Raw genomic sequence first — 24966 nt, forward strand, 5'->3', positions numbered from 1 at the left:
CGACGACATTACCGCTTTCGTAACTGCCTAATACGGTTAGTCAATGTCTGGCGACCCACAAGAGAATGTCAAGGTGACATATACACTCTCTGGTATCTCATAATTTCACTTGAGGCTGTGTTGACGTTCGGCTATTTTGTCTTCGTCGTGTCGCGAGATAGTCGAATGCTAAGCGCGCGGGGCTGGAGATACGTGGCCTGGCGTACTTGGCTAGGGGCTCAGCTGCGCCTGACTTTACACCGCCAAAATAATAGCCAATCAACACAATCGCAATGTCGAGATGCGGGGTGATAAAAGCCGATTGTTTCGCTTGGTGTAATGAATGGCTGAACACCGGATGGGCTCGGCACAGTCCGCAGAAAAGGCCCCATGTCAGCCCAATTCGCTATTCCAGATTAGGAATTATGATCTCTCCTATCCCATAATTGAAGCTAACTTGGGAATTATCTGAACGCCTTTCTACAAATCAAGCCAAGAAAAAATATTGGAAAGCATCCTTACTCCAATAATCTCGCGAGCAACATGGTAATGTCCGTGTGCGGGCTGACGCATGGGGGGGGGGAGGAATTCAGCTTAGTTGTTCGAGGACTTTGTCTCCATAGCTCTGAAGACTATTTCATCTCACTCCCTTCGTTTCGTCACTAATGAACCCATGATTTTCTTGCACATACAACGATGATGACTGATTCGAGTTTGAAAAGCGTTGCAGTTGGAGAGAAGCAATCATCCCCCAAACTCACCGTGATTGATAGCCGCACGTCTATATCATATGACATCCCCATTACTGGTAATGCCATCAAAGCCACTGAATTTAGAAAAATATCAGCTCTTGGATCCAAAGCAAGTCCACTTGAGCGATACGCGGCTGGTCTGAAGATCCTAGATCCTGGTTTTCAGAATACAGCTGTCGCGGACTCGTCCATTACCTACATGTCAGTATACTTTGATCCGTCTCGCCTCTTCCGTCTGTCATAGGATGGGTTGACACAACAACTGATCAAGTAATGAACAGAGACGGAGTGAAGGGAACAATTCAATACCGAGATTACATGCTTGATGAACTTTTGGAGAAGCACGACTTTGAAGATGTGTCATTCTTGCTTATCTGGGGTCATTTGCCGTCCGCGGATGAGAAGCTTGAATATCGTACCAAGCTTGCCGCACGGGCAAATCCTCCTCAATCAGTGATCAATACCATAAAATGTTTCCCGTAAGAATTCCCCGAGCCCCGTTGCTGCTTACAAGTTATTATTCGGTGGGCTGTCGCCTGCAAATTGTTGGGCCAGCGTCATGCATAAAGCCTGGAACCTTTCACTAACATTCTTTTGCTCTATTTCAGGCGGAATGCTCCGTACCACTTGATTTTCTCGGCTGGAATTACAGCATGGGGTGCTACAGACCCGACTATGATCCCTATCCACATGGGCGCAGAGCTTTATCTGGGGAAAATGGGTGCCGTTGATGAAGGTATCGTCCGGACGATTGCCGCGTCAATCAGCGTGATTGCTCTGATTTACTGCCATTACGAAGGGAAAGATATAGGTCCCTCCGACCCTGAAGCGACTTTGGCAGAGAATATTCTATTGATGATGGGACTTGTCGACGAAAAATCTAAGCGGCCCGACCCAAAAATGGTGCGCATTCTGAACGGCCTCTGGATTGTCTACGCCGACCACGAAATGACAAACTCGACAGCTGCGAGTCTTCATGTCGGATCTGGGTTGGCAGATCCATTCAGCTGTGTCAGTGCTGCTGCTTGTTCACTTTCGGGTCCCCTACATGGTGGAGCCATCGATCTTGCGTACAAAACCTTTGAACGCATCGGTAGCAAGGCGAATGTGCCTCAGGCAATGGAAGATGTGAAAGCCAAAAAGTTCCGGCTGTCTGGATACGGACATCGGATCTACAAAACAGTCGATCCACGTGTGGCGCACCTGAAGAAGGCACTGGAAGAGCTATCGGACAAAATTGATGGTGATGCTCACCTCTCGGTCGCACTGGAAATTGACCGGATTGCATCTCAAGACCCGTATTTTAAATCACGAAACTTGAACACAAATGCGGACCTGTACGGGTGCTTTGTGTTTTCAGCAATGCAAGTGTCCCTCGGATACAATCTACTGGGTTTAAATTACGATTTGCTAACACGACTGTGCACCTGTGTAGGGGATTCAAACCGGAGATCATCACGGCCCTGATGTTAGCGGGTCGAGTGAATGGTATCTTAGCACATTGGCGAGAACAGATGGGTAAGTGAGCTGTCATCGTCTGGCTCAATTTTATCGCTGCATCTTTTCCAATACTGACCATAGGGTCGCTTTAAAATAGGAAAGCCTGCCACGCTTTGGAGACCTCTCCAGATATTTCACAGAGAAATTGCTAAGCTATGACTGACAGCACAACAGACGCCTTGTTGGCTGGAGCCCTTTAAGACACAGCCCAAAATATTGCATGGAACTTCTTACGTGCCTTAACGTCGGAGAAAGACAACGTTGATTTACAGGGTGGTACACGGTCGATCTGCCACAATGCGGCGCTTACGGAAAACCCCCCCTTGCTCGCTAGACTAGGGAGATCCGTGTTTCAAAGTCTATACAGATGTTCAATACAACTACACTCCATTCTCTCACTCTCTACCACTGAGGAATGCTATTTAAAGCCGGGCGAGAAATGTGATACAGATGGTCTTGATAGGCATCACAGATCCCACCAGCCGCAGTTAAAGTTGCTTAAAGAGATATACCGGATGGACGGGGCAAATACCGCCAGGAAGATCAGAGATATATCCAGAAAGATGTGTAGCCAAAGCTGAAAACCCAAGGGTATAGGTCTCTTCAGATCATCATCTTGGAAGGGATACAGGACTCCGAGGGAATGGTAACCAAAGTAAAATGTTGCAAGCTAATGCCTGGGGCGGTGTGCTTGATTAGGCGCAGGGAATGCCAAGTCCGAAACTCCTTTAGGAAGTCCGTGATTCAATTTTACCCTTGCCTAATCGGGACGCAATCGCGGGTCTCCAGATCGCCGAATTGGGAAGTACAAGTATTCTTTTCTAACACTCCAAAGGTTGTGGGAAGCAGATTTGAAATGCCGCCTGAAAGAAAGTTATAAATACTGTTCAGATAGCCACCCCGAGGTCAAAATTTAAACTTGCTCATTCAATCCTACTCCGCCTCTCACACCTACACCACATCTACTACCGCACCGATGACCCGTGTACTCTTGACCGGTGGGGCCTATTCTCATTGCATTGCCGGATTGACTACAAGGGCATTCAATCTGACTGTATTTCTAGGTGGAAGCGGCTTTATCGCCGCTCATGTTCTCGAGGTGCTCCTAGCCCGAGGCCACTCCGTCGTCACCACCGTTCGTTCTCGGTCGAAGGCAGATGCGGTCAAGCGAGCTCACCCAGATATCAAAGACTACCGCCTGTCATTTGCAATTGTAGAAGACATAGCAGTTCCAAATGGTACTATCCTCCAGAATCTCAATTCAGAAGTTGAAACGAAGGTAATTGCTGACCAGGCAAACGAAAGCCCCACCCACGCATACCGTGCCAGTAAGACGTTTGCTGTAAGCTTGCCATGAGTCTTCCCAGGAGCTTCTGTTAGAGTTCGACGGCATCAACTAACCTGACAACCTTTATAGGAACGGGCAGCATGGGATTTTGTAGAAAGAGAAAAGCCCAACTTTACTCTCTCAGTCATCAATCCGCCACTGCTCGGGCCAATCGTCCACAGCCTCACCTCGCTCGAGACTCTCAACACCTCCAATCAGCGTATCCGTGATCTACTTTCCGGCGCAGCCAAGGCTCGCTGCCCTCCCACCGGAAACTACCTCTTCGTCGACGCTCGTGATCTTGCGCTCGCCCACGTCCTCGCTGTTGAGAAGAGCGAAGCGGGGGGGCAAGCGATTTTTCACTGTCTCGAGCCATTTCTCAAATGCGGAAATCTCAAAGATCATCAGCGACGAATTTCCCGAGTACAAGGCTCGGTTGCCGACTGGGGATGCCTTGATTTTGGGAGATTATCCGGCGGATGGAGTGTACGGGTTTGATAACACCCGGGCGAGAGAGATTTTGGGCGTCGATTTTAGGCCTTTGCGAGAGAGCATTATTGATGCTGTCAAGAGTTGGTTGCCCCTTGGAGCTGATAAACTCGGCGAGTAAGATCACATGAATATTTCATACTTGTTGATTGTCTCTTGTTCAATTCGTAAAATCTACTTACTCTTTGTTTCCTGGACTTGTCTATTCGGCTTGATTGTGACATCCTGCTTGAAATTCTTCTTGATCGTGATGGACGGAACTGGTTCACCCGGTCGTGGCTTGTTTAGTCGAATCCCTCACTCTTCGCTTTCCTTCTCCCCCATCTTTCCGCTCCCTGGCGTCTTTTATTGATCGCAATAATTTCTCCACCTTACCAAGGATTATTTGAGCCATGTTCTCCACCTTCTCCGCCAATCTCGATACCCTCGAGTGCCCCACCGGCGCAACCGCTGCCCCGGCCAGGCGCAAGCGTGCTCAGGTTGCGCAAGCCTGCGACTGGTGTCGTCTCAATCGTATCAAATGCGACGAAAGAAGACCTTGCCAGAATTGTCGCGAACATGGTGGCTATTCCAGTGATTTCAGGCACTCTGAAATCAGTTCACTGCCTGCCGCGAATCGGTAAGCATGCCCTCACCTATCCAAGGGCTCTTTTTTGGCCCCCACCAACCTGGATCTTTCCCCTTGGCCCTTCTACACCCTTGACACCAGCGGGAAGAAGTTGACAAAAGATGACTAAGGAAATACATCGGTTGCGAATCCGACTCAAAGAACTTCAGACACAGATAGATAAGGTTAAAGAAGAATCAACCAGGGACGTTACATTATGCGCCAAACCTCAGACACGCCAGATTGCCGGTCTCGCACATCCGAACGCTTCTCTGATTGCAGCAATCACGGAGACACCCGATTCGTATCGCATGACGTGGGATGGTCTTGATGATCGAGAATCGCGAACAAGCCAGGATATTCACTACGGTCCGCTTGCCTCCCAACGCATGGTGATGCGCCTGAACCGATTCATGGCCGGATCGTCAAATCCGTTGCTTTCAGGATCTGTCCTTCCAATTTGTATCCCACAGGTAAAGCGTCTTCGTCTGCGATTCTCCGAGGTTGAGGACTTGTCTCGAGAGCAAGAAGAGCACTTTCTGGTTCTTCTCTGGCAGGCCTATCATTGTGTGTATCCTATCATTGTGGAGGAGGATTTCAAAGAGTACTATGATTCTCTCTGGACCGTATCAAATGGTCAAACCCAACGCCAGCCGTCCGCTCTGGTCTACAGCCTGTTGGCCGTGTGTATTCAATATGGTAGTACATTTCTGGTCAATGATGAGGACATGATGAGCGGTGCGACAGGATCGCAAGCTACGCACTTTGATTCTGCGGCGCATACTTTCTACATTCGAAGTCAACACGCTCTGATGGATGCACTGGAGTATCCTTCGATCATGTCACTGCAGAGCCAAATATACTGCATCATCTATGTGTACAACACTGCGAATCTGAACTCGGCGCATGCACTCCTCGGCCTGGCCATCCGGATCGCTCAAATGCTGCACCTGCATCTTCCGCCCCTAGGGCCTCTTCCACAAACGAACCCAGGTCTAGGTTCTCGGATCTGGTGGACCCTGTACCAATTAGATAGCCACATCTCGATGACCCTTGGTCGTTCACGGCTGATCAACGTGAATGACGTCCACAGTATGATACCTACAGACATCATTGATCGATTGCATGTTCCAAAGTCGGTTTCGGTATCTCCTTCTCAAGAGGACATAAGTTGGCTGAGCTTCCACGTACATTTCATCCACTTCACGGCTGTGGCGCGCAGAATCCACGGTTCCTTCGGTGCGCACTGTACTGACTTGTTACAAGGAAAAGGCATACAGGACATCTACGAAAATCCACCGAATCTGGAATTGCTCGGGAACCAACTGAGCCGAGATCTACGTACAATGTACGACTGGGTGCCGACTGTGCCAGTTTTACTCAAAAATCAACGCAAAGGCTCAGGCCAACCCTTCTCTACGGATCGGACACCACTCGACCTGGATCCCGCTAGCCCCCTCTGGCTACAACGTCAACGGCTGTTGTTGGAAATTATATATCACCACGTGCAAATTGCCAATTTCCGCCCTTTTATTCGCTTCCGTCCACGTGGCGCGTTCCTCACTCCACTGTCGGATAATCATAGCATATCTGCTTTGAACCACGCTGTTGTTATGACCCACATCTTGAACCAGGTTCTGTCTGAAACAGATTTATTATCTGGGTGGAAACCAGTCTTTCGTTATCAATGGGACGCCGCAATATGTATTTTATCTTTTGTGTTGGCGAACCCGGTGTGTCCCCCAACCCCGGCCGCGCGTAAAGTCTTGCCGATGGCAATCCAGAATCTAGAGACGCTTGGCCATTTCTTTGGCCCTGTCACGAACACTCTCCGGGATATTTGGGAGCAGTTCTGTTCCAGCCCAACTAACCTTGGTTGGACCCAAATTACGCCTCAAAATCAGAGTGCGTCAAATACGGCAGTCATTGCCCAGGCATCAGCACCGACTTCCGCCGATATTACTGCTGGCAACATCTTAGCGCCCCTTTATGGGTCAGATATGTTGGACAACCACTCTCAGTCCTTCGATCTATTGTTGAAGTCACTATCCAACATGGTGTCAGAGACGGAATTGTCCCATCTGACCGCCAACACTTTCCCACATGGTGAACTGCACGCATCTTTCACTCTTCCTAGCAATTTTATGATGGATACCGATATCGAATGCATCTCCAACGGGGTGATATCATTAAATTCTTGGGAGGGATATGGCTCTCCATAAATTATAGGGCTAATTTCTTCTCTGCTCAGTGGTGCATGTGATTTCTTGTTTGCCCCTGCTCCTTGCTTTAGCGATGATAGAAGAGATTAAAATCCATAGATTGCCAACACCGGCCTCCCTGCATTGCTCAGCCAGTACGTAAAGGGTAAGCTATGTATAAAACACCTCTAACATGGCTAAATTCAGTATAGTCTCACACACGAATTTCTATGGAATAATTACCTAGTTCCATACACTATCCTCAGAACTGTATGTCTATGGCTTCTCTAAACACATTATAGAGAAGCGAACATAGATACGATAATTATGGATTTAAAACGCTGTCTAGATCATCATGGTCTCGCCTAAAGATCCCGTCAGACTGTAGTTGTTGATATTCTATGAATTTGATTATGTTGACCGCCAAGAAACTCATGTGTTTGATTACAGAGGCAGCCCTGCAAACTCTTTCCCCGTGAATTTCAGCATTCTGTGCCTCGCGTCGATGAATCCAACAAAACGCCCGACAGATTTTCACAAATCACGACTAAATATCAGAAAGCTTTTCGATATCGTCACTATATCTCAAACCATCATCTCAGGCAATTGGCAGCGGGGCGATGTTATAAAAACCTGCACAATCTTGCTTATTATTCAGGTCCACCCACGCAGCTGTTGCACCCGGGCTAACAGCCTGTTGAACATAAGTGCTTCCAATGCCCAGGTTGTTCGTCGTCAAGGTCCCGCCTCCAGTCGCACAGGACCCACAGTCCACGGCTGCTCCATTTTTGACCTGGATTAGACGGACATTATAAGCTGCGTTAGGGGTACCCCATAGCAGGACAGCAACAGCGACAAGTTGGTTTGGTCCAGCAGAAACAAGTTCGACAAAACCGAAGGTCTGTGTCAGTTGCGGAGGAATGACAGAACCGTCACAATTGCGGTTGGTCTGTGTAAGCGATGCCTTCTGGAATGATACGGCTGCCGCAGTAGCGGGCGCGGTGGTTGCAGCCAAAAGACCTATTAGTACGAGCAATCGCTTCGTCATATTTTTGGTCGTCGTCTGCTTGTTATAAATCGCTCTGGGTGTTATTGTGCACAACTTGCAGAGGAATGAGAGCTGGGTTCACTAGATTGGTAGGCGATGGGAAGTATGAATAAATTTACGTTAGAGAGAGAGAGGAGCTGCGTCTGACCTAGCCTTAACCACTGACAACCTCAGCCATGAAGCATATCAGTTCGAACCGTGATCTATGATGAAGATCTATTCGCATGTATAGTTTGAGAGACGGGGACCAAAGTCTAGGCCTTTGGCTCATGACCATGTAATATCATGTCCTTAGAAAGGTGCACTCTTGGCACTCGTATCTATCATCGAAGGTAATGCAGCGTGCAATCACACGAATAGAACCTCCTTGATTTTAGCTTTCGATGGACTCGTCATTTGGGCTTCGTACACAAGCAGCTTGAATTATTGAGGGCGATGTATTTAGTGTCAAGGGATGACAGTTTTCGAAATTACGTTGGGCATGGGATGTAATGAACTAGATGACATCACCAACCAACCAACCGACCGACTGTATTCAACGGCTTGAAGTCAAAAAGGTCTTGGGTGGCGATCGCTAGGTCATTTTCAATATAAACTTGAGGATCTAATCTTTCACACAGCATGGGCGTTCAATTTTTTTAAACCCACTTAACTGTCCGCGGCAAGCTTATGCGAAATTGTAATATTCCATGACACAGACCTGACGTATTAGACTCAGCGTGGAGTTAACGAAGATTTTATGCGCCTAGTCATTCACTGTGTATTGTGCAAATTGAGTTCAACAGATGCATTGTGCCTAGGAGCTCGATTAGGTCTCCTTGTAAACAAAGTGTGCAGGCGCTTGCATAAATAACCATTATGAGCAGTCTGTTGAAACCATATGAATGACGGCTTTGACTGACTTCTAGGTGCGCCTAAGTATGAGCGCATGCAAAAGTGGTTAAAATCTGTCGCACAAATATTTGGGCATTTAATACTCTACGGGCTACAGCGCCAGGCAAGAAGTTTGCACACGCTGTCTAGATACCGCTTACTGGTTTTAGTCAGTTCCCGGGATTTAAACCAATCATATGATTAGAATTAATATTTTGCAGCAGAATATTATGTAGCAGCGCAGGGTTGTGTGCAAAATTCTTTGCCTGGCACTGTATAGATGACGAACCCCGTAAAAACCACATTAGCATACAACTAGGTACACGATAAGAACCACAATCACTCACTTAATCCAACCTATACAATCTACTTTCTCATTCCCGTTTATGCCACAAGCCTTTCAACCAGGCCAGAATATAGTGACTACCGAAGGAGGACTTTGCTTACAGAGTATTACGAATGCGTACACCCGCTTTCTTTCGTAGAGACTCAGTAGAGAGCCCAATCGTGATGGCGGAGTTTCAGAGCCTCTACTTTCTCTTTTTGTCCAGCCAAATTCAGTATACTGTACAGCCATGTTTCATACGTACAGTGGCACCGCAAAAGTCTGTGACCCCCTAGCTGACCGCCCTTTTTCTGCCACGAATTCTGCTGTACCAATGGAAACCTCCAATAAACATAATTTTTGTATCAATGAGTAATATTTGGTAAGCCAGCCCTTGTGCGAGGCATATTGGGGTGGTTAATGATGAAAATATTATATACAACGCTATATGCGACTCCGCTGTACGCGTTTAGGGGTTTGGTAGGCTATAATAGGAAGGCGGTGCGTCTAGCGGTCAACAAGGGGGGGTTACAGACATTTGCGGTGCCACTGTATTTGTACTGTGGTATTTCGCATGACACGCAACTTGCTACTTTTCTGCCCGTCGAATTTACAGTAGAAAAAGGATATGAATATCAATTTCTTTACAAATCCCCTTACAGTCGGTTTGTTGGTTGGTTGATATTATTCACCCTGACCCCCCGCTCGAGAGATGGTTTACCCAACTAGTGCTTAGCTCTTGGATTCGTTACAGACTGAATCTCACCTCGCATTACTGGTAGTGCCCAACGGCGGAAACTCCGAATCCTTTCCGTCAAAGCGAGCTGAATCGGCATAGACTAGTATGCATGTAGCGAATGAGAACTAGTGGACCCATTAGGTAAAGAGCGATTAATTGAAGGGCCTGGAAACTAATCAAACGAGTGGGGAACATATTGAGCTGTCCCAATTCAATTAGTAAAACCGACGGCGAGGTGTTACCCACATATTACATACAAACACATCGTACTTTGCACAATGCCCCCATCACCTAGCAATTGAAGGCAGGTCACTCATTCAGCTGGCTGAGCCGCTACTTCCCTCCAGCACAATCTTGCCTCAGAGAGCGCTTTGATGATGGCCACATCCGCTACTTTTAATGCCGTTAATCATGGGCTCCAGATTGGAAACAACTCCGGTTCCATCACAGCAGAATTCCACGTGGCGCGGGGTAATTCCATGAGAGTTCCAGTTGACTGTAGGGAGGCTAAACACTGTTTCTAGTGTACACCACCGAAGACATCGATCGAATCTGTCTCCACGCTCTGCGCTGCCCGGACTCTCTGGCTGTGAAGAATCGCCTGAAAGAGAGCAAGGACAGATTGGTTCACCAGTCCATTCAGTGGATTCTTGAAGATCCGCAGTACAAAGATTGGGAAAATGGGGACGACGTCGGCCTGCTTTGGATTAAGGGAGGCGCTGGGAAGGGGAAGACCATGTTGTCAATCGGTCTGATCGAGCAGCTCGCCCGGGCGCAGGATGAGTCCACCGCGGTGATTTATTCCTTCTGCCAGAATGCCGACTACGAGCTCAATACACTGGAAGCCATTCTCAAGGGGTTGATTCTGCAGCTGGCGAATCAGCAAACGGAGCTGAAAGAATCACTCCATCGCCGGTGGGACACCATACAGGAGACGTTCAGTGAGGATGTCACCTCGTGGCAATCGTTGTGGAACATTCTTTTCGAGATGCTGGCCCGGTGTAAGTACTCTCGGGTATATATGGTCGTTGATGCGCTTGACGAGTGTCAGGATGACGACGTGGTTGAATTTCTCAAATCCATCGTGCGAAAGGGACTGGATCATCCCTGTAAGATCAAGTGGATGTTGACAAGTCGACCATGGGACGGCGCAGAGAGGGTATTATTGGCTGGTCAGGACCAGGTGCAAATTAATCTGGATGGGGAACACAATTCCCAATCTGTTTCAGGGGCTGTGGAGGCTTATATCACTTCGAAAGTGGAGGAGCTGAGTCGCCAGCACAAATATGGAGCGACCCTGAAGAGCGAAATGAAGACCGAGCTTACTGAAAGATCGGAAGGTACCTTCCTATGGGTCAGCTTGGTATGCAAGGCGCTCGAAAGTGTCTGCCGAGATGACGCTCTGTCCACAGTTCAGAGCTTGCCGCCGGGTTTGCATCCGTTTTATGATCGGGTATTGAACCAGCTCAACGAAGGCGAGTTGGCTGAAGTACAGAAGTGTATGCGACTGCTCAAAGCCATGATGACGGTATACCGACCTTTGAAAGTCGAGGAAGTCGCTAGTGTGATCGGCCTAAGCGATGATGAGGACACCATTAGAGCATTGGTCGATTGCTGTGCTTCATTTATCCGGTTGCGCGATGACAGTATCGAGTTTGTTCATCAGTCAGCACGAGACTACTTGGCCGGAGAGAATGGGCTGTCTATACTCGACTCTCATGGACGCTTCGGACATGAAAAAATTGTCCTCGCCTGACTGTCCTATCTATCTGAATGTCTCAAGCCCAACCTCGTCGACCTGCCGCGGCCCGATGCCACGAGAGGCTCCATAGAAGCTTTGGAAAATGGACCAAGGAATGGCATACTGTCTCGCGTGGACTATGCGGCTATATTCTGGGTGTCACATCTAATGAACGCGAGCAACGACATCGACAAGAGCCAAGTTAGCGTATTCCTACACACAAAGTTGTTGGAATGGCTAGAATGCTTAAGTCTGTTGGACAGGCTCCCAAAGGCCATTGACTCGTTGAGAACACTGGAAGAAATATTGAAAGTGGGTTTCAAATGTTTTCTCGGACGTCTACGTCTTTACTAATCAAATTGACAAAGGACGACTGTCAAGCTTTGGCGTTGGTGCAGGATGCTATGCGTTTTTTGTTGCGACATTACCACACTTTGTCGCACTGGCCGCTACAAATCTACAGCTCTGCCATCATTTTCAGTCCTGAGTCAAGTCTTGTGAAAGGCGGAAACCTTCACAAAATTCCTGTATGGCTGAGAAGAGCTCCTCCCATGGAGGACAGTTGGACGCCTCTGATACAGGCACTAGCAGGCCATTTGGAAACTGTCAGGATCATTACCTTTTCACCTGACGGCAAGCAGATAGCATCAGGCTCTGGGGATGGCATAATTAAGCTCTGGGATACTGTCACAGGTAGCCTCCAGCAAACACTTTCAGGTCACTCAGAGGAGATCACAGCTATGACTTTCCTCCCAGATAGCAAGCTGATTATGTCATGCTCTTGGCCGGGCGCTGTTATGCTATGGGATACCACCACAGGCGACCGTCAGCGCTGTGTCTACTTGCAGTCAACAGAAGAGCGCGATCCTTTGCCCCCTAGCGCCCGCGCCCTGGATATCTCGGCGGATTGCAGGCAGATCGCAGCAACCGGTCGGTATCATGATGAAGAATTTATCATCCTTTTTGACGCGGCTACTGGAGACCTCCAAAAGATCTTTGCAGACCATCCAGACACACCCTTAGCTCTGGCCTTCTCACCAGACAGCATGCAGCTTGTATCAAGCTCCATTGAGGGCACAGTCTGTCTCTGGGATACTACCACGGGTGACCTTCAGAAAACACTAGTCGGCCACAGAGACAGGGTGTGGACTGTGGCCTTTTCACCAGATGGCAAGCAAATCATATCAGCCTCTTATAACACTATCAATCTTTGGAATGCTGCAACAGGCGATCTTCAGAAGAGACTGGCATACCCTGACGCCTGGACCGCGGCCTTCTCACCCGATAGTAAACAGATCGCAGCATGCTTTACCGATTGCATGATCTTCTGGGATGCTGCAGGCAATCTTCAGAAGACGCTAGCATGCCAGGCGGACCGCGTTACGTGCATGGCCTTTTCACCAAATGGCAAGCAGATTATTACAGGCTCTACTGATAACACTATCAGGCGCTGGGATACCACCATAGGTGCCACTCAGAATGTTGTGGGCCACTCAGGGAGGGTTGTAGGAGTGGCATTCTCACCAGACGGCAAGGTGATTGTGTCAGGCTCTGCTGACCACACCATCAAGCTTTGGGATGCTGCCACGGGCGATCTCCAGCAAACACTAGCAGGCCATTATAACGCAGTATTTGCTGTGCTCTTTTCACCAGACAACAGGCAGATCGCCTCGGGGTCCGGCGATGCAATCAACCTCCAGGATGCTGCCACAGGTGACCTGCAGAACTCACTTGAGAGCGACGATGATTTCAACGCTGTCACCTTCTCACCGGACAGCAAGCTGATTGCGACAGGCCATAAGAGCGGCAAGATTCGTCTCTGGGATCCTACCACAGGTGACATTAAGAAGACACTGGCAGGCCACATAAACAAAGTTGGGTCCCTGACGGGGTTGGACTTTATGTTCGATACCGAAGTCACCACTTTGATCTTCTCACCTGACGGCAAGCTCATTGCATCAGCCTCCGAGGATAGAAAAATCAAGCTTTGGGATGCCAACACGGGAGACCTCCAGAAGACACTAGACTGCGGTTTCGAGAGCATCGTTACTGCGGTCTCGGTGGCCCTTATAACAGGGGTTCATGCAAACACCACAATCATCTCAGTGGCCTTTTCATCAGACAGCCAGCAGATCGCAGCAGTTTGTGATGATCAGACCATCAAGGTCTGGAACATCAAAAAACTGCTCAAAGCCTCAAAACTTCTGGGACGCGCTGTCGCTAGTCATATCAAGTCGACTCGGCCATGGAAGGAGATTAAGACGTTAGAGCAGGTGTATGACGTGAAATTCGCAGCAGGCAACCGCTACCTTGAAACTGCCATTGGACCAATATCACTTGAGAGCACCGCATCGGAGGAAGGGGAGGAGGAGGAGGAACTGCAAGTGAGGTCGGATCCGGATTTATTACAGAACCTCTATGTCAGAGGAGAGTGGATATACTATGGGACCATGCCCTTCCTTCGGCTGTTGCCTGATTTCCAGGCTTGTCCCTGTGATGTGCTCGGCGATCAAGTAGTTGTTGGATCCAGAACTGGTGTAGTTGCTAACTTCGACGTTGATCGACGGATTTTACATCAATACTGGAAACACTTCAGCAATGAAGGCAATCGCCCAACAGCGGGTTAGGTACCTGGCTGGAAGTCGGTGGAGAGAGGTTGGAGTCAACCAGGCGGCTTCACTTGACCGTTGAAAATTCAGTCTCTGTCAGGGTCAGGTCCGATGCGGTTGATCAACATTGGTGGGCTGGTTTGTCTGTTGTTCCTTCTTGTAGCAGCTGCGTGGAGATTATATCAATCGATTTCTCTCGGTCCTTGCACTGCGATTCTCGAACCACTTTCCTCTTTCTAAGTTGTTTTGCGTCTTATATGGGCACCAGGAATACTATATGCATTTTTAGGGTCATGCTGGTAGATGAGCTGAAAGCGATGTTCATATGCACAAAAGGTGTTCTGTTCACTAGGAACCGCCGAAGCAAACCCCACTGATCTTGCCGGAATTGTTCCCTATCTGAAAGCCCGAGTTCGGTCCCGAAAACACCACGCTGTTGGTATAGGTGGTGGTGGATTGAATGACTTTGACAACCGTGTCACTCAGCAGCTTGTCCTGGCCAGCAGCGACCTCCTTCAGTAGCGAAAGAGCGCCCTCGTTCGCGTTCAACCCGGACACCTCTTCTTCACACAACTTGCGCTGTTCTTCCTGAATGCCCGGGAAAAGCTCGACCAAACCGTCCACTAATTCGCCGATGTCCTCGATGAGCCGGGCAAAATTCTTCTCCTCGTAGAGAATAGTCGCTTGGTCCCGCTCCAACTCCGACTTTCCCTGCCGCTTCTTGGCGAGATCGTCCATCTTCTGGTGCAGTAAGGCTGAGACGCCATCTAGCTCCTTGGCGGGGTCCAACACTGTCAAGTTGGGATTGCGTCGTCGCAATCGCTTCGACGCCGCCCCAGCTTCCGCAAAGAGCTCCAGAATCTGAGCCAGAAGATCCTGGACCTGCTCTTGATCTTCGGGAGCGAGATTCGTCATCCGGAGCTGTTTCACGTCGCCGTCGTCCACATTCGCCAGTCCCACTGACTGACCCCACCGAGTCAGCCGGAGCCTTACAACGTCCAGTTTCAGCAAGCTGGTTTGGAAGCTCTGCCGGAGATTAGACCCCATTTGGATATACTCGAAACTTTGCACCGCGTCGTTGAACAGTCGCGACTGCTCGTCCAGCATCTTAAGCATGGCGTCCTGTTTCAGTTCCAGCGCCTGGGTGTGTTCGATGATCGTCCCCGTGTCGGATTTGATGGCCTCCATTCGTCCATCGATGACGGTAACCTGCGCTACGAGGAACTCGACGTTTCCGTTCATTCGTTGGACGATGTCGTCTAGGATCTCGACGGTTCGTAGCGTAGCGAGGCCAACGGCTTGCGTCAGCTCGTTGACGGCTCCCTCCATCTCCTCGATGGCACCAGAAAGAGCCCCATCCGATCCATCGACCAAACTGGAAAACCACTTTTCTCAGATGAGAGAATCTGATCAACCCCGCTGGAAGCAGGATAAAACCAGAGAGCGCGATTAAGGAAAAAGCTGCTTACTGAGTCTTTTTTTTTTCGGCATATTCCTGCGCCACGGAACAAATGGTCAGCATGCCGGAGAAGACCCGCACAACGCATCGCTGGAACGGCGCTTGCTGGGGAGTTTTGTCTTCTATCATGGAGAGCCGGTCGAAGAAGCGATGCGTGAAGTCGAAAAACGCCATGACCTTGTCGTAGTCGGCGGACACCGAGGCAAAAGACTTTGGGCCTTATCAGAAACGAACATCGTTATTTCGGTATCAACTGGCGTCTCGTACCTGCATGACCTGTCCAAAAGCCGTGAAAATCAAGCTGGCTGGCATTGCGGGGGGAAACGCCTGTTCACCATCATCAGCCTCCGCATGAAGATTTCACGGCGTCCCCGCTAGTCATTCCCTGTCCGAGAACATACCGATGCCGCATTCCCAACCACCTCGACCGTATTCACAACCTTCTGAATCAGCCATAGATTATTCTTTAATGCAGTCCGCACATTGTCTGTTTTCGATCGGTCATGCCGGAAATCCTTAAACTCGTTCGACAAGCCTTCCGTGCCCTTCATGATTTGGTCGATGTTGCTGAACTGGGCCAGGTGGAGGGACTTCTTGGTCTGTTTCTCATAGTCCTCGACTGCGCGTTGCCAGAGTTGGGCGATGTCGGACGCCGGTGCCGCATCGACGTTCCTCGTGGTGGCCATGTTGGAGCAAGCCTGGAAAGACGAATGCTGGAGCACGATTGACTGTGTGAGGGAGGTCTGGGAATGATGGTTTGGATTTGGACGCAGGAAAGCCAGATATTTCATGCGCCAGCACCGTCCAGCGCCTCCCTGCGTTCCCGGGGAGTCGAGTTGGGCTGAGAGATCCGGAAGTCCAATCGAGCGTCCCACAGCTGTCACGCTTGCAGGCTCTCAGCCGCATGTTTTTCCCCACCAACCCCGTTTGGTCTCAGAACCGTGTAAAAATACCGCGCTCCCACGTCGTCCCTGGACACCCAAATGTATGAATCCCAACCCGCAGGGCAGGGATTTGCGGTCCCTGCTCGGGGACACCGATGCCCGTCAGCAGCCCCGCCCCAGGCCGTGCGGCTCGCATGGCCCCGTCAGCGGAAACCGGGAAGGTGAAAATGTTCCTCGTCCACTCGGCAGACAGTTCCTCTGCCTCAAGGCCCAGACGGTTTCCATTCTCTGCCACATGCACAGGTCGGCCATTGAGAATCAATGGTCAGGGAGTGAGTGGTTCCCGTCTATCTCAAGAGTGCTCGGAGTGGCTGACCTCCTTGTCCCGGCGAGCATACCGGGGAGACGTCAGCCAGCACCTCCATGTGGGTGACTCGCTCGGCGCCGAGGTATGACCAGGCGTTGGTGCTTCAGCCGCTTTCCGTAATTTTCGTAATGACAAAATACAGGCGAGCGCCTGCCCCTCGACTTATAAACACGTAGGAAGCAATAATCTTAAGGGAAATTCTTTCGCCTGGTTGCGAATTTTTCCACGCTTCTAGTCGTATGTCGTCACCCCTTTGCCCCGTTCACCTCCTTTACGTGGTATAGTCAATAACCCTTAAAGAGTCGCAAAGGATTATCAATTGCTTGCTTGTTGGCAACATATCTAGCGAGCGTTCCTTCCCACTGCATCCATCTTCAAAATGTCTATCCGAGCGGTTAGGGAACCGGCCAATGCCAAAGTTGAGTAAGATCGCCCCGATCTGTGTCGCTCCCCATCTCTTTCTCGAGCCCGGCCCAACCCTTCGAAATCAGCGGACTTACCTCAAAACACCCGATAGTATTGTGTTTGTCCACGGCTTGCACGGCGATCAAGCACCGTGGACATCCGAGGCGGATGTCTTCTGGCCGGAAAAGCTCCTCGCGGGTAAAATCTCCGACGCGTGTATCCTGTCATTTGAGTATGAAGCGACCGTTGGTCCTTTTTTTGGCGAGGACGACGAGATCACAGACATCTCCAACGACCTGATCAACGAGCTGATGGACCATCGAACTGAGAAAGTAAAGGTTGTCTTCCCCGCTCCGCTCTGCTCCGCCGGTGCCTCTTGATCCAGCTGGTTGACGAAGCAAAACAGGAAGAGAGACCGATTATTTTCGTTGCACATTGTCTCGGGGGCGTTGTGTTAGAGAACGTACGTTACCCTAGCTGTCTACGGGAAACCCCATTAACCTAGGACATTCTCATGTCTAGGCCCTCATCCGAGCCGCCGAACATCCCAGGAAGCGAGAGCTCATTGGTCATGTTCACGGTATATTACTACTAGGAACCCCTCATTTCCAGCCGGGCTCGCTAGCAGCCGCCACAAAGTATCTCCAGCTTGCTCAGGCGGAGGTCCCCAGCGAGTCAGACCTGAAAGACCGGTTAAATCGCCTGAGTGGCATTCCCCAGCGTTTTGCCGAGCTCAAGCAAGCAGGGGCTGAGTTCGAGGTGGAAGGGTTCTATGCTGGAGCCGGGACCAAGCTGGGCGGTACCGGCCAGGACGTCAAGATCGTGGATGAGGCGTTGGCCCGAGGTCCCGACGCTCCTCCTCCTGAACGCCTGGCGCGCAATCAGCTCCGGCTGAGCCAGTACGACCGCGAGGATGACAAGGATTTCAAGAAGGTGTCTCGGGTTCTTACCCAGTGGGCGTCCAAGATTGTTCTTCCGGAGGAGGATAATGGGGCCGCCAATGTGTCAAATGCGACGTTCTCGGGTTCTCACAATTCTGGTTTGCAGCTGGGACAGAATGTAGGAACTCTGAAGGGGTTCAGCTTTGGAAGAGCTTAGGTCGTGAGGTAGTTGATCAATTCATACTTGCAGCGTATATCGGATGGGGAACGTAGGTGAACGACATAAGCTGCCGGTTGTTGGTCCATATTGTGACGCATCACCCATGGGTCAATCCCCATGCTCCGTTGAACACCGTGCCTATGGTTACTAACGAGTTTTTCTTTTCTTCCGGTATAGTGAGAAGACGCGTTGTCTGTGAGGAGGACGGATTTTGGCCCCGGCCATCTACCACACTGGTGGAGAAGCGATTCAATCAAGTCCCTCAATTATACTCACGCCTTTTCATCCTTGGAAGATCTGTGACTTTAAAATGCCATCTTGGCAATATGCCGGGAGGACCGGATACCGCTAGCGGCGCGCGAATCAAGAAACCTAGACAGGTGCTACCCTACGTGGGGACTAATCGGTCCTCCTGAAGCTAGCTCGTTTATCAAAGCCGGACTCGTCTATGAACGCGCGGTAATTCAAGCGGAGATCTTATAGCTAATGTTCATGATAGTTGCTAATTGGACGCCTAGCCAGAGGCATCCGAGTTTACGAGGGATTATAGAGGAAGGCTGTTCAACCTCAGATCTATCATACTCCTTGGGGGCCCCTCACAGTGATACACTTCAGGTAAGTAACTGCCCCTGGTCTTGCCTACTATTTCGCTACTATAATGTTGATTGCTTAACTGACATTATTTCCGCTCATAACATAGGGCATCTGAGGTAGTTGCTGAGGAAATCAAACAGAAGTACGAAAGTAACATTTCGCGATACTTTATAGACCAGTCAGAAAAGGACTGATGAATTGAAGGAAGACAAGAAGAAGTGAAATGTAACAGCACACACACTGAGATACTGCCACGTTGAACGATCTTGATTGGACGTTTTGAATCACGTAACCAAACATCATCAATAGTGTCGACGATCCGTGAATCGTTAAAGCCTCGTAGGTAATAACAGATCAGCGTTCAAAAGCTATCTGAACACCAGCGTACAGTAAGATCTCACATAGGTCCAATGATAGGATAGGCACAACCAGTAAGTTCAGTAGATGCTAGTCTCCTATTGGAATGCCAAGCCTGTTATAAGAAGCAAAGAGACATTATCCACCAGTAATGTGTCTATTCAGTTCACTTATTCGTAATGGTCAATCAAGGATAAGTGGTTGGCAGAAAAGGGGATTCTAAATCCTGCTACGTCTCAAAACGAGTAGGCATCTGTCCGTTTGGCTTGTTTGCATGATCAACGTTCTAAAAACCTTGAGACTACACGAGTTTGACACAGAAACCAATTTAAGCTGTTATTTACGACCATACTAAAATACTACCAAGAAATGGGTTCAGGCGCAGAGTAAGCATAATAGGTATAGTATTTTCAAATAACACCTCGAGAAAGGAATGCTGTGAGGAGATGGTGAAACTGATTTTGATCCATGCTATATCTGAACATCTGTATCATACTGGAAAATTTCAGGAGAAATTCCGGGATGCTAATCTGAGTGACACCAAAGATGCTCTAAGCATGATCGATCTTAATCAAAACCTTTGCGAAATGTTTCTTTTCTTTGAGGCGCTGGTACGCGCTCTTAGTCTCCGCAAGTTCGAAGACCATGTCATCAACCGCGGGCACGATTTGTTTGTCGTCAATGAAGCGGACCAAGTCTCGGAATTGATTGCGGCTTCCTGCCAGAAATCCACGGACAATGCATGTGTGCATAAGGGCCGCGAACATGGGCACTGCGTCCTTGCTCTCCCCGACTCCACCGACTACCAGTACGATGCCATCCACGCACACGGCCGCAAGGGACTGGGGTAGAGTTTCATTGCCACCAACATCAACAACAAAGTCGAATCCTCTTCCATCAGGTGTCAATGCTCGGGCTTCCTCGCCCCACCCTTGAGGATTATTGCGATAATTGACAACATGAGTCGCACCGAGAGCCTTAAGTCGAGCTGCTTTCTCTTCATTCGATGTTGTAGCAATGACAGAAGCACCGGCTGCGACAGCGAGTTGCAGAGCAGCAATACTCAGACCACCTGTGCCTTGGACAAGTACCCATGAGTCAGGACCTACTTCCCGGCCTTTCAAGCCAAAGAGAGCGTTCCACGCACTGATCCAAGTACAAGACAAGGTGGCTGCAGGAAGATAATCTAAAGACTTTGGTGCGTGGACAAGGCCCGCCTCTGAGAATATGCCGTGAGAGCGGAGTGTTCCTTCAGTTCCCTGACCCCTGCACTGCATGGCATCGGCGATACTCGGGAGAGCATCGTCGCCACGAGATTCGGCCAGCTTGGGTGCGACGTATGTGACAACTCTGTCTCCAGGACAGAACTCCGTCACAAAGGATCCTACGTGCGTGACGATACCTGCACCATCGCAGCCTGGGATCACCGATGGCGTGATTGGTCCAGTGAGATCCTGCCTCACATTAGCGGTAGCTTGCTGTTATGAGCCGTCGAGAACATACCACGGATCCAGCGATCATCAGCTCGCGATAATTCAGACTTGCAGCATGCATGGTTACCAGAACATCGTGAGACCCCAGTTCCTCGGCGGATGGAACATCAAGTCCCTCTTGATACTCGAGGGATTTCTCGAAGCCTTCTTGACCAGTCAGAATCCATTGTCTCGCCATTTTTGAACTTGAAGAGAATTGATCGCTGTTTTTATTGAGTCGATCGGGTTGAGAACAAACAATATGAGAATAATAAAGTTAATCTCGAGGGCAGAAGGGGTCCTTCAAATACTTTGGGTGATGAGAAAGTTTTCTGATCGGCTTATACACTTCCCTTAGGCATCAAATCTGATATTCCTCATTAGGAAAATCAGATTCCCTATTTGGAAAATGAACTTCCTAATTAGGAAAACCATTCTGCAAGTGTCAAATTACGTAACTTCTTGGCTTCAGAATCGGCTTGCGGTCATTAACCCATTAAGTCTTCTGGGTGGTGATTTATCAGAAACATCTCAAGATTTGAAATCCCCATTGGTAACAAAACACAACATCTTAAAGTTGTTGTCATTTTCAGGGGTTTCTATTGTTTTTGAATTGAGAGACATGCCATCATCACTGTGTTATGGGCTCCTTGAGCTCAGCGGCTCGATGATACAATTCTTCCCACAGAGCTTGAAGTCGTCCTGTGAGGGCCTTAGTTGGCAAGTTACGGTTCGTGAGCAGACTTAGAGGTTCATTCCAGCCACGTAGTTGCATCGCTCGAACTTCCCCAGCCATCCTGTCAACAAACCATCTTCTTGTAGGCGAGTTCTCGCTTGCAGCGATAGCTCCAATCATGAGCTGAAAAGAAGTCAAGTTCATATATGAGCATCCTTGAAATGGAAATTGGCAGATTATATCTTTCAATTCACTGGCAAGGAGTGTTAAATGAGCTCCTGATTGAGAAGGCCAAAGTAGATAGAGCACCAGTTCCATCGATCGTGCAGTGGCTTGAACGTATGAGTCGTCGACAGCTCGAAGTGCTCGTACTTCGTGATGGAGATTGGCCAGTGGCTCCTCAATCTCTCGTGCAATAAACTCAGAATCCAACTCCCGGCTGTGTTGGGAGCTGATTGTTTGTCGTACTTGGATGACACTGTCGCAGATTACTTTTATTCGTGAGATTCTTTGATCGTTGCAATCTGCCAAGGTTTCAACAACACTTTCATGATATAGCCGCGGGAAATCAAAAACTGCATTGACCGAGTCCCTATCAATGATGTCAGTCTGATTGATTCAAATGGAACATGTCTTGGGCAAGCACGGACAGGACAACGAGATCTGAAAGCCACGGTGGCGGCGGGTCAGTGCTTCGTAATTTTCGTTCTTTCAAAATCTGGACCAAGCCATCTATATGAATATTCCAAGCAATGTCATCGTTCTCCAAGGAAGCACCGAGCGCCATTGTGGCAACTGCTCCGAGAACGCCGTCGGTCGAGGTCGCCGCGGATTCTAGTCGCCGCTTAATGAGATTAAGAGCTGTATCTGAATGTTGATAGGCTTCAATCTGCCAATTTTCGTCCGGAGACCAGAGTCGCACAGCTATTGCCATTGTCGATTCGATCAAAGCCGGGTCTGACGCAATCAGATTGAACCACGCTGCCTCATTTGGGCTAACTGGAGAGCGTATTCCTTCCAGATATACAAGTTTCTGTAGCTTTTGCACTGCAAATAATTAGAAAATATATACCTAGATTTTGGAAAAGTGCGTACAGGCTTTTGGGTCGCGAGCTGGTTCAGGGCAAGTGAGTGCGGGGTGCAAATGGATAGTCCGGTCGCCGTCGAAGGCCATGGACTTGTTGCTACACGCCGACGGCTGTAGATTGTTCTCCTGTATAGTCATCAAATTTTCTATTGCTCTCTGTGGCGTGCCCACAGCCCTACGCCTTTTTGCGAAATTGCTTTTCGTGATATGCGCCCTCATTCGTTTAACGGCTGGTCGAGAGAGACTTGAGCCTCCCATTGTATTCAAAAAAACGAACTGGGGCTGCTCCATGTCTTTGATGTGGTTGACAAATTGTCGAGGGTTTCATGATCCGTGTAGAATAGTTCATCGGCCCTGGAAGTTTGGCACTTGTACAAGGTAAAAGAGATAGTCTTCGGCCCGCGCTTATCTCGGTGTTGGAGTGGCTAAGGCTACAAAACCTCTGATTTGGCTTCACCGCCTTCTCAAAAAGGATATCTAGGCGTTCGGACTTCTTGGACCAGGTTTTGCTTGAGGTTTCGATATTTCTTGGACATCTGCCTAATCATTCACAGTTTGAGGACATTTCAAAGTTCGCCGAGCCTGAAGATCCACTTTCATAGATGTGGAGAATGGATCATGAAAAAGACTGAGAGAAAAAGTGCCGGCCCTTCAGACACGATACGTTTATGTAATTTCATTCAGGAAGCAAATGTTTCGTTCTAATTATGTTTATCTGTTCAAGAGGACTTTTAAATGGATGCACTCAGATATTTGCACCCCTCTTGTAATTTCTTTCCCATATGCCGCCAGGACTCACATTTATAGTACTGGGTTTTCCGCAGCCTGTCTGCTTTACCATCTTTCTTTGAGAGTCCGAAGTTTCGTCACATCCTTACTCGAGACCAGACCTGCAAGAGTCTGTGCTCGGCAACCTCAAGACCATTCTAAAATGAATCTTTGCTGCTGCACATCCAAATGAGCCTGGTGATTTGAAGAATCTTTCAATCATTCACAGCATGTCAATCAGGAGGAAGATTGTTTGCTCGTGTCTGATCTTGAGGACTTGGTGAGATTTGTCGAAGAGACACCGAGAGTTCTCATGTTCGGGCATATTACCACATGCATATTAAATTGCTGAAAAGACCTTCGGGCACTTACACAAAACTATACGGTGTGTACAATCAGCTATTTCGAGTCACCTGTGACTATACCTTTGATCGTCCAGAGAGCACCAGAGTAATGCCTTGAAGCATTTCATACTCCAAACAAGCCACCTTCGTGTTTTTTGGAAGCAGTGGAACTATTCCGTCTATAAAATGGTCGAGTCCGTTGACTAAACTCAAGTTAACGTCCTAAATCAGCCCCGAAGGTTAGAGCACGACGGTCGCACCATGAAACTCGAAGATAATTGGTAGCTGAGGAATCAGCTGCACCAGTGCCCCTAACCCTAAATTACGCTCTATGCAGAAGTGCCTAAAAGAAGTGCTACCGGCACTCTCCGAAATCCAAGGAAGTGGCCGGGAGTATTTTAGCCTTGCTCATCGCAGTATGACATATTTGGACTGCCTCGGGTAGATGAATAGAAACCCGTAACTAAATTGATGACGAATGTAATTTGCAATATATCGGGCAAGATGTCCGTGATACTATGAGATAACGTAGTTTGTGGAGCTCTTGCTATCGTGCACCGGTCATTTCATACCCTTTGGTGTGTTGCATACATCCGAGGCTCCGGTTCGGATCTATCTCTACGGTGGGCCGTAGTTCAGACTTGCTAGCTAGAAAGACCTGAGGTATGCAGAAATACCGAAAAGCTTTTTCTTTTCGACTGGGAATTTTCAAATCACATGATCTCTTAAATGGATTCCTTGTAGTTGTTGCACTATTTCGCTGCATCATGAGGATTACTAAATTCGGAGCTCTCAACACATTGGCAGATCGCCGAGGTCCTTCTCCAATGTGGCCTTTTTGGCCCCCTAAAGGATTGGAGAATGGCGCCCGGCGCTTTCCCTGTTCAATGAATGTGTACACGCCTTACGCCGACGTGCAGACATAGATTCAACAACCAGTAGATGATGGAGATAGGGCAAAGGAACGTTGTTAGACACCGGCATCCGCCGGTTCCCAGTGAATAGAGTTGAAGTATTCATCTCTCGGCTGTAGATTACCCCAACCATCATCTTCTCATGACCGACCGAGTCACAAAGGGACTACTTCACTTCACTACCACGTTTAACGAGACGCCTCAGACACATCCCGATCGGGAAACCCGAAAACCGGAGGCGTTGTAAAGTATGCAGCCTGAGGCATCAATATCACCGAATCGGGCGTGGCGACATCGGCAAGTCCGTAATGGCTTGTAGTAATCCCTGTAATGGCCTTTGATAAACTT

The 24966-nt window shown here is 49.0% G+C and overlaps 10 protein-coding genes across 10 annotated transcripts; 6 read left to right on the forward strand and 4 right to left on the reverse strand.

Annotated features, from left to right (window-relative positions):
• Window positions 1-675: 675 nt before the first annotated feature.
• On the forward strand, window positions 676-2431 carry N7477_006933 (uncharacterized protein; the record flags this gene model as incomplete). The annotated part of the gene is made up of 5 exons (XM_056968596.1): window positions 676-932; window positions 1013-1210; window positions 1340-2068; window positions 2167-2249; window positions 2406-2431. The coding sequence occupies 5 exons, from the start codon at window positions 676-678 to the stop codon at window positions 2429-2431; spliced, it is 1293 nt and encodes a 430-aa protein (XP_056821392.1).
• Window positions 2432-3207: 776 nt separating this feature from the next.
• N7477_006934 (NAD(P)-binding protein) lies at window positions 3208-4056 on the forward strand (the record flags this gene model as incomplete). Its single annotated transcript, XM_056968597.1, has 3 exons — window positions 3208-3229; window positions 3296-3573; window positions 3649-4056. The coding sequence occupies 3 exons, from the start codon at window positions 3208-3210 to the stop codon at window positions 4054-4056; spliced, it is 708 nt and encodes a 235-aa protein (XP_056821393.1).
• A 383-nt stretch (window positions 4057-4439) lies between these two features.
• Window positions 4440-6876, forward strand: N7477_006935 (Zn(II)2Cys6 transcription factor; the record flags this gene model as incomplete). The annotated part of the gene is made up of 2 exons (XM_056968598.1): window positions 4440-4666; window positions 4860-6876. The coding sequence occupies 2 exons, from the start codon at window positions 4440-4442 to the stop codon at window positions 6874-6876; spliced, it is 2244 nt and encodes a 747-aa protein (XP_056821394.1).
• Window positions 6877-7453: 577 nt separating this feature from the next.
• Window positions 7454-7903, reverse strand: N7477_006936 (uncharacterized protein; the record flags this gene model as incomplete). The annotated part of the gene is made up of 1 exon (XM_056968599.1): window positions 7454-7903. The coding sequence occupies one exon, from the start codon at window positions 7901-7903 to the stop codon at window positions 7454-7456; it is 450 nt and encodes a 149-aa protein (XP_056821395.1).
• A 2311-nt stretch (window positions 7904-10214) lies between these two features.
• On the forward strand, window positions 10215-11596 carry N7477_006937 (uncharacterized protein; the record flags this gene model as incomplete). Its single annotated transcript, XM_056968600.1, has 2 exons — window positions 10215-10311; window positions 10365-11596. 2 exons carry the CDS (start codon window positions 10215-10217, stop codon window positions 11594-11596), a joined length of 1329 nt encoding a protein of 442 aa, XP_056821396.1.
• A 308-nt stretch (window positions 11597-11904) lies between these two features.
• N7477_006938 (WD40 repeat domain-containing protein) lies at window positions 11905-14208 on the forward strand (the record flags this gene model as incomplete). Its single annotated transcript, XM_056968601.1, has 1 exon — window positions 11905-14208. One exon carries the CDS (start codon window positions 11905-11907, stop codon window positions 14206-14208), a length of 2304 nt encoding a protein of 767 aa, XP_056821397.1.
• Window positions 14209-14538: 330 nt separating this feature from the next.
• On the reverse strand, window positions 14539-16335 carry N7477_006939 (uncharacterized protein; the record flags this gene model as incomplete). The annotated part of the gene is made up of 4 exons (XM_056968602.1): window positions 14539-15565; window positions 15660-15859; window positions 15917-15976; window positions 16051-16335. 4 exons carry the CDS (start codon window positions 16333-16335, stop codon window positions 14539-14541), a joined length of 1572 nt encoding a protein of 523 aa, XP_056821398.1.
• Window positions 16336-17279: 944 nt separating this feature from the next.
• Window positions 17280-18403, forward strand: N7477_006940 (uncharacterized protein; the record flags this gene model as incomplete). The annotated part of the gene is made up of 4 exons (XM_056968603.1): window positions 17280-17323; window positions 17418-17637; window positions 17691-17768; window positions 17828-18403. 4 exons carry the CDS (start codon window positions 17280-17282, stop codon window positions 18401-18403), a joined length of 918 nt encoding a protein of 305 aa, XP_056821399.1.
• A 1505-nt stretch (window positions 18404-19908) lies between these two features.
• Window positions 19909-21028, reverse strand: N7477_006941 (zinc-dependent alcohol dehydrogenase family protein; the record flags this gene model as incomplete). Its single annotated transcript, XM_056968604.1, has 2 exons — window positions 19909-20811; window positions 20861-21028. 2 exons carry the CDS (start codon window positions 21026-21028, stop codon window positions 19909-19911), a joined length of 1071 nt encoding a protein of 356 aa, XP_056821400.1.
• Window positions 21029-21460: 432 nt separating this feature from the next.
• On the reverse strand, window positions 21461-22883 carry N7477_006942 (uncharacterized protein; the record flags this gene model as incomplete). Its single annotated transcript, XM_056968605.1, has 3 exons — window positions 21461-22097; window positions 22156-22552; window positions 22601-22883. The coding sequence occupies 3 exons, from the start codon at window positions 22881-22883 to the stop codon at window positions 21461-21463; spliced, it is 1317 nt and encodes a 438-aa protein (XP_056821401.1).
• Between the last annotated feature and the right edge of the window lie 2083 nt (window positions 22884-24966).

Source organism: Penicillium maclennaniae (assembly GCF_028827695.1).
Source record: "Penicillium maclennaniae strain IBT 15551 chromosome Unknown utg000006l:1.0-2513246.0:1.0-2515036.0, whole genome shotgun sequence".
Lineage (NCBI taxonomy): Eukaryota > Fungi > Ascomycota > Eurotiomycetes > Eurotiales > Aspergillaceae > Penicillium > Penicillium maclennaniae.